The sequence below is a fragment of the Myotis davidii genome, unplaced genomic scaffold, assembly GCF_000327345.1.
Source record: "Myotis davidii unplaced genomic scaffold, ASM32734v1 scaffold534, whole genome shotgun sequence".
Lineage (NCBI taxonomy): Eukaryota > Metazoa > Chordata > Mammalia > Chiroptera > Vespertilionidae > Myotis > Myotis davidii.
Window position 1 is genome coordinate 5257495 of NW_006286678.1, and position 7344 is coordinate 5264838.

The 7344-nt window shown below is 48.2% G+C and overlaps 1 protein-coding gene across 1 annotated transcript; it reads left to right on the plus strand.

Moving 5' to 3' along the window:
* The first annotated feature begins 6128 nt into the window (after nt 1-6128).
* LOC102770360 (olfactory receptor 2S2) lies at nt 6129-7085 on the plus strand. Its single transcript, XM_006758616.1, has one exon. The coding sequence runs from the start codon at nt 6129-6131 to the stop codon at nt 7083-7085; it is 957 nt and encodes a 318-aa protein (XP_006758679.1).
* Nucleotides 7086-7344: the final 259 nt, after the last annotated feature.

The window sequence follows — 7344 nt, forward strand, 5'->3', positions numbered from 1 at the left end:
GTCGCCCTTTCCTTCCCTTCCTTTCTCTTCTCTGAACGCTTTAATCCCATTCAGAGTCCAGCAGCCCCCAGTCTTTTCTCCTGTGTTGTAGCCAAGTCTGTGCTTATAGTGTTTTTTTGTTTGTTTTTATTTTTTATTGATTTCAGAGAGAAAGGGAGAGGGAGAGAGAGAGAAACATCAATGATGAGAGAATCATTGATCGGCTGCCTCCTGCACGCCCCCTACTGGAGATTGAGCCGAAACCCGGGCATGTGCCCTTGACGGAATTGAATCCGGGACCCTTCAGTCTGCAGGCCGATGCTCTATCCACTGAGCCAAACCAGCCAAGGCCGTATAGTGGTTTATAGAAAGTCTGAGTGAAAGACATACTTTCCCTTTAAATTTTCAACTCATTGGATAAGGCCTGTTGAAGTAACCTGCCCTGTTCTTCCTCAGGCTTCACTTGAAATCTATCTAAATCCTTGTCCTGTCTGCGTCCTATCATCTGTGCATGTGCACTGAGAGCTCCTGGGAGTCGCTGACAGAATGCGAACCAGAACAGGGATGGTCCAGAGAACGGGTACATTCCTATTCAGCAAGTGACTATTGCATACAATGCAGTAAATATTCTGCCTTCCGGAGTGCACCCTCTAGTGGTCAGAGAGAGTCACATGAAAGAAAATTACCAAACAAGGTAGGAAGGGCGGGGCAGGGAGAATGCCCACACTGCTCTGAAAGCCCGGGGGAGGCTGGGGCCGGACTTCCTGCCGGTGATCTGAGGTCCGCGGTGAGCTGGGGCTGGCTCACCAATTGCGCAATCTCCTCTCAACTTCCGTGTAGCGATGTTGCTGCGAGTTTGACATTGGATATCGTGGGAGTGTTTACACCACAGAAATCGGCACATGGTCCACATCAGGGCTTTTTTTGCTCTGGAGATCCAGCTGTTAAACATTTATAGCACACCACTGGAATGGATGAGTGGCCGTTTGCCCGAGGAAGGGGAATTGGGAAGCACCCCAGGCAGCAGGGGCTGCATAAACAAAGGCACCGAAACGAGAAAGAGCCCAGCGTTGGGGAGTGATCAGCAGGGCAGTATTGTTAGAGCAGGAAGGGGCAGGTGCTGCTGATGGGGAGAGAGGCAGCGCTGGACCCGTGGTTGGTCTTTTTGAGCATTCTGGGGAGTTCGGACTTTCTCCTGTAGGGGAAGAGGAGCTGCTTAGGAGCTTTAAGCAAAGGTCTGACATGATCAGATTTGCATCTTAGGCTGATCCTTCTGGGCACAATGTGGAGTCCTAGAAGGAAAAGCAAGACAGGGACAGAGAGCTTATGGTAAAGAAAAAATAACTGTAAACACCCCAAATCTGAGGACATAAAAAGACATCCAGAGTCTGTAAGCCCGTAGTATCCCAAATAGACTGAACACAAAAAAGCCTACACTAAGTCACATTATAATTAAACTATCAAAGTCAAAGATAAAAAGACAATGTTGAAAGCAGCAAGAGAGAAGTGACTTGTCACATGCCAGGGAACTCCCCTAAGGTTATTATGCAAGACTAGATGGGTAATGTTTGTACAGAGATGGAAATTCCAAGAAAGAATACAAAAGAAATGCTAGACATGAAAAACACTGCAATAGGAAGGAAACATGCCTTTGATGGGGCTCATTAGTAGACTGGAGGACATAGCTGAGACAAGAGTCTGAGCTTGAGGATACATCACCAGGTAGTTCCAAAATAGAAAAGAAAAAAGACACCCCTCCTCCCCCCAAAAAGTAGAGCATCCAGGAACTGTGATAAAACTATGAAAAGTGCAACATAATGTGTAATGGGAATACCAGAAGCAGAAGAGAGAAAGGAACAGAAAACTACTTGGAGAATGTAAAGGGATCCTGAGATCGATAAGTTTGAGAACTACTGCCTTAAACATTTCTTTCAATTTAAAACAAATAACTGGACTTATTTGCCAAACTTTTAGTGCAGAAAGAGAGCTTTTTCTTTGCTATGAGCCCACAATTTGGACTCTTAACTAACCACACCTATGATACATTGTCTATAATTTTCTATTTCAACTTTCTTAAAGTGGAGTAAGAACTCAAAGACTTTCTTTTTTGCAAAAGTATCAAAGCGCAGAATCTGTCTAGAATTTTACAGCAATCTCCCTGACATCTGATATGACAATAATTTATTTTAACAACTTGCCTTTAATGAGTCGCTCCAAGGCAGCGGTTCTCAACCTGTGAGTCTCGACCCCTTTGGCGGTCGAATGACCCTTTCACCGGGGTCGCCTAAGACCATCCTGCATATCAGATATTTACATTACGATTCATAACAGTAGCAACATTACAGTTATGAAGTAGCAACAAAAATAATTTTATGGTTGGGTCACAACATGAGGAACTGTATTTAAAGGGCCAGAAGGTTGAGAACCACTGCTCCAAAGCATTCCACTTAGTTTTCATAAAAGCAACTCTTTTCACCCTTTGTAGCTCAGTGTATTTAGTTTAAATAAAATTAATATAACTACAAGATTAACAACTGGCTTGAGTAACCAGAGGGACATACATAACTGCCTCTTAGTGTACCTCCCCGCCAGTCGGAGCAGACCTGCCTGACAACCCACCCTCCCTGAGCCAGTGACTTGCCATGGTTGTTGGCGCATGCATTTTGCAGAGGGAATGAGTATTGTTAGTTTATCTGGGGAAACAGTTAAAGGGAGGTTGATTAAAAGCACTCTGTTCCCAACAAGTGGCAACAACTACTAAAATTAGCATCTCACTGTCAACTCAAGCCCTCCGTGTCTACTCCATTACAGGAGAGATTTTGTATTTATCTCCTTATCCTCAGTGCCTGGCTGAGAATAAGGAGATGGGCAGAGGAATTCACTGTTTTGACTGAATGTCAAGACACCCTTTTGGTCCCCAGTCTCCTGTGCGAGCTTAAACAGCCTCCCTCCTGTCTCCTGTTTTGTTGTATGTTTCTTTTCTTCTCTTAGTTTTGGACCCCTGCCCTCCTTTCAGTCTTTTTCTTTAACCCTGACCTGTCCCTAAGCCTTATAATTTCTTCTCCTGACAGGTCTCTCACATGGGTGTCATCACACTCTCCTCTCTGGCCTCCCACCTGACTCTTCCTTGCTTCTGGGCTCCCACAGAACGTAGGGGCACTTGGCAATCAGCTCACAGACTGTAGCCGTCACCCGCCCTGGTCATTTCTGCTCTCTTTCTAGTGCGTGGTGCCGGCCCTTGGTCCATGTATCATGCTTCCTGCTTTTAGGGGCAGAGGCCAGGCCTGGGCAGCTCTGGAGGGACAGTGTTGAGGGGCTGCAGGGAGGGCCAAAACCATCACAGAGCCCCGCTAACAGGCGCCATTGTGGTCAAAGCACACCCAGACCTTCGTTATCCCTCTACTTCCAGGAATGTCTGCAAAGACGTTTCTTTGTTTTTTGTTGTTTTTTTTAAAAAATGTATTTTATTGATTTCAGAGAGGAAGGGAGAGGGAGAGACAGATGGAAACAGTGATGAGAGAGAATCATTAATCGGCTGCCTTCTGCACGCCCCACGGTGGGGACCGCGCCTGCCAGCCGGGCATGTGCCTTGACCGGGAATCGAACCGTGACCTCCTGGTTATAGGTTGATGCTCAACCACTGAGCCACCGCAGCTCGGCTAAGGAATATTTCTTTGTAGCGAAAGGACTTACATAGAACTGTCTGAATCTTATCTAATTGGGTTGACAGGACACAAGCCCTAAGCTCCTGTGAGGACTATCACCAAACTTTAAATTGGTTCTGGGATTAAAACTGGCCCCAAACAACCAGAGCTCTAAATTGCTCCATGGCTCCGGGACAGAGCCTCTGGGGAGAGGGCGAGGGGCGAAGAGCAGGGGGTGTCTGCCCTGCGCATGCAGGCTGGGCATGGCTGCCAGGACCCCTGGGGAGCAGCTCCTCAGCCTGTCCTTCCTCTTGTTCTCTTGCTGGGCATGGAGACGGCCACTGACAGGGAGCAGCCAGAGCCCCTTCACCTGTGGTCAACCCTAGGCTTTCCTTACCGGGCTGTGAAAGTGAAGGGACTGCTGAGCCTCAAGACAACTAAGCAGGATTTGCTTCCAGGCACAGCCCCAGCAGGGAGGGCTGTACCAGGGACGGGCAAGCTGGGCAGCTGCAGCAAATCACCTCCCAAGCCCGGGGCCTTCCAGCATCCTCCAGCCATGAGACCGCTGTCCAGGTGGGCGCCTGTCCCACCATGGCTCACCCCACACTGAGTTCTCTCTGTGGCTAAAGCTTCTTCAGGTAGGTGGGTGGAAGAGAAGAGGTGGTTGTGAGGGAGACTTGGTCACAGCTTCCATGTCTCTGAGGGTTTTTCTAGGGGAAGGGAGCAGGCATGTCCTGGGAGCCTAGACCCGTGTGGGGGCAGACAGAGTGAGGAGTGGGGAGGATATTAGAGGAAGAAGTTTCTCCTTAAAGTCGGGGAAACTTTCCAACAATCAAGCCTGCCTGACAAAGGAATGGGAAGCAGGCACTCACAAAACTCCAGATTTTCACAGCAGAAATGGGAAAATTGTGTTTCATAGAAGGTATTCCTACAAGGGCGGTGAAAGAGGTAAGGCTAGTTATTTTACAGCATTCCCGCCAAGTCTACGAATCTCCAGTCAATAATATTAATATCTCTAAAAACAGATTTCTTTTCCCTAAATATTTCCAACGTCCACAGTTAATCTCTGAAAATTGCATGAGGATAGCTTCCCAATGGCTTCTCCTGTTCAATCGCCCCCAACCAGCAACAGTGTAATAGTCGCCGATGCAATGAGGGAAGCCCAGAGACCCCCTCCTACCCTCACCCCCCAACCCCAAGCCCTGCTCTGAGCAGATACTTTGGAGAAAGATGCGACACCTGTCTCTTTCATGAGTGTCCTAGAGAGAGTGAGGAGGACCACGACTTCATCCTTGCTCTTCTGCTTCTCCGTGAACCTGCTCTGGCACACAACGGAGGAGCCAGAATACAATCAGGGTGGTGAGGGAGGAGCCCTGGGGAGAAGGTCGGGAACCAGGCTCCCGTCCTGGCCCTGTATGCACTGTGCGTGACCTCTCTGATCTTGTCTCCTCATTTTAACATGAGCAATCGAGGCTTGCGGTTTTCTCTAATGCAGTGGGCCGTTCTGTAGTGACTGAAGGACAGCCTATATGCAGTGTCTCCTTTGGGTGACCTCTCTGCAAGGCTGGGTAGAACTGTCTGCTTTCCTGTGGAGAAAGCATTGCTGTGGCACTGCAGTGGCCATCATGGTCAACTCAAACAGAGAAGGGTCTGAGCTCGGAGTCGTGACCTAAAACAGCTCCAGAAGCACAGAGCCTGGTCACAGCGTCACCGATGCTCACAGTGGGAGGCATAGAGGACACGTGTCCTTGTATTCTTTTCCTGCTCCCCAACCCCCAGCGCTGGAGTGGACTGAGGAGACTGCAGTGCCGTGGACTGAGGCATGGGTAGAGAGGGGGGATGTGGAAGTACTTCTGTTAGGGTCTCCTTCGTCCACCAGCCAGAAACTCCTTACTGACAGTGTCATGAAGGGAGGTCGCCAAACATTAGAAATGAAGTATAAACCAGGCATCGAGTGACAAATGTAAATGCTAGGCAGGCCCTGATCATCACATTCCTTTTGTACAGGACTCCAGGGGGAGCCAAATTACCATCAGAAAAATCATTACACAAGCACAGAATTAGCACCAGGGGAGTGAGGGAAAGTCAGCGGTCAGCATCACTGAATAGGACGACCTCCCAGGACACTGCAGGGACAACTTGGGGACAGGCAGGGCTGACCCTCTGGGTTTCTGTTTTATGGTCCTCCTGTAGGTTTATCCTTATGCAATCCTTTCTTCAAGTGTTAACACTATTGAGCCGGCTAAAACTCTTTCCTAAATCATGGTTTGATTAGATTTCCAGGCTGTCCCTTTCCTGCTTTTGATGTGGGATAGCCTGAGATTTAAGGTAACTTTAGTAGACGGTGAATTTTGTCCCTTAGACACCGATATTACAAACTGGTATGTCAAAGGGTGCATTTAATTATAATTGCTGGAAGCATCTCATTATAATCCCCAATATTGATCCCGATAAACATGTGTTTGCTGTCCTCAGTTTCCCTGAAGGTAGAAGAGAGAATTTAAAATGGAAGAGGCCAACCAATCCAAGGTGGCAGAATTTGTCTTGCTGGGGCTTTCAGATCAGCCGAAGCTGGAGAAAACCTTCTTTGTGCTCATCCTGCTGATGTACCTGGTGATCCTGCTGGGAAATGGGGTCCTTGTCCTGGTGACCATCTCTGACTCCCACCTGCACACATCCATGTACTTCTTCCTGGGGAACCTCTCCTTCCTGGACATCTGCTACACCACCTCTTCCATCCCTCTAGTCCTGGATGGCTTCCTCACTCCCAGGAAAACCATCTCTTTCTCAGCCTGTGCTGTGCAGATGTTTCTCTCCTTTGCCATGGGAGCCACAGAGTGTGTGCTGCTGGGCATGATGGCATTTGATCGCTACGTGGCCATCTGCAACCCCCTTAGATACCCCGTGGTCATGAGCAAGGCTGCCTACGTGCCCATGGCTGCCAGCTCCTGGCTGGCTGGTGGAGTCAACTCTTTGGTGCAGATCTCTCTTGCAGTACAATTACCCTTCTGTGGGGACAATGTCATCAACCATTTTACCTGTGAGATTCTAGCTGTCCTGAAGTTGGCTTGTGCTGATATCTCCATCAATGTGATCAGTATGGGGGTGGCCAACGTGATCTTCCTGGGGGTCCCAGTTCTGTTCATTTTTGTCTCCTATATCTTTATCCTCACCACCATCCTGAGGATCCCCTCAGCTGAGGGCCAGCGAAAGGCCTTCTCTATCTGTTCTTCGCATCTTACTGTGGTGGTCATCTTCTATGGGACTATTCTTTTCATGTATGCAAAACCCAAATCAAAGGACCCACGGGGGGAGGACAAGCAGGACGTTTCAGACAAGCTCATCTCTCTCTTTTATGGAGTGCTGACTCCCATGCTCAACCCCATCATCTACAGCCTGAGAAACAAGGATGTGAAGGTCGCTATGAAAAACCTAGCGGGTCAGAAATGCTTCACCCAGTGATACTAGGAAGAAGCAGTGTAGTATCTTGTGATTCTGTGCGCACAGGGGATCCCCTGAGAAAGGACCACATGATAAGTACAGACTTGCTCAGTTTTATCACACAACTGTCCAAACAATGTACACCAGGACGGGACTTTCCTGGGTGATTAACAATGCAACATCAACTCTCTAGAATGAAGAGGGGGTTGTGCTAAATCATGTAGAACCAAGAATAAGTGACTTTTAACATTTATTTTTATTCTGAAAAAAATAAGCAATA

Excerpts from the sequence above, each read along its gene's own strand:
- LOC102770360 (XM_006758616.1), top strand. The coding sequence starts at position 6,129 with ATGGAAGAGGCCAACCAATCCAAGGTGGCAGAATTTGTCTTGCTGGGG.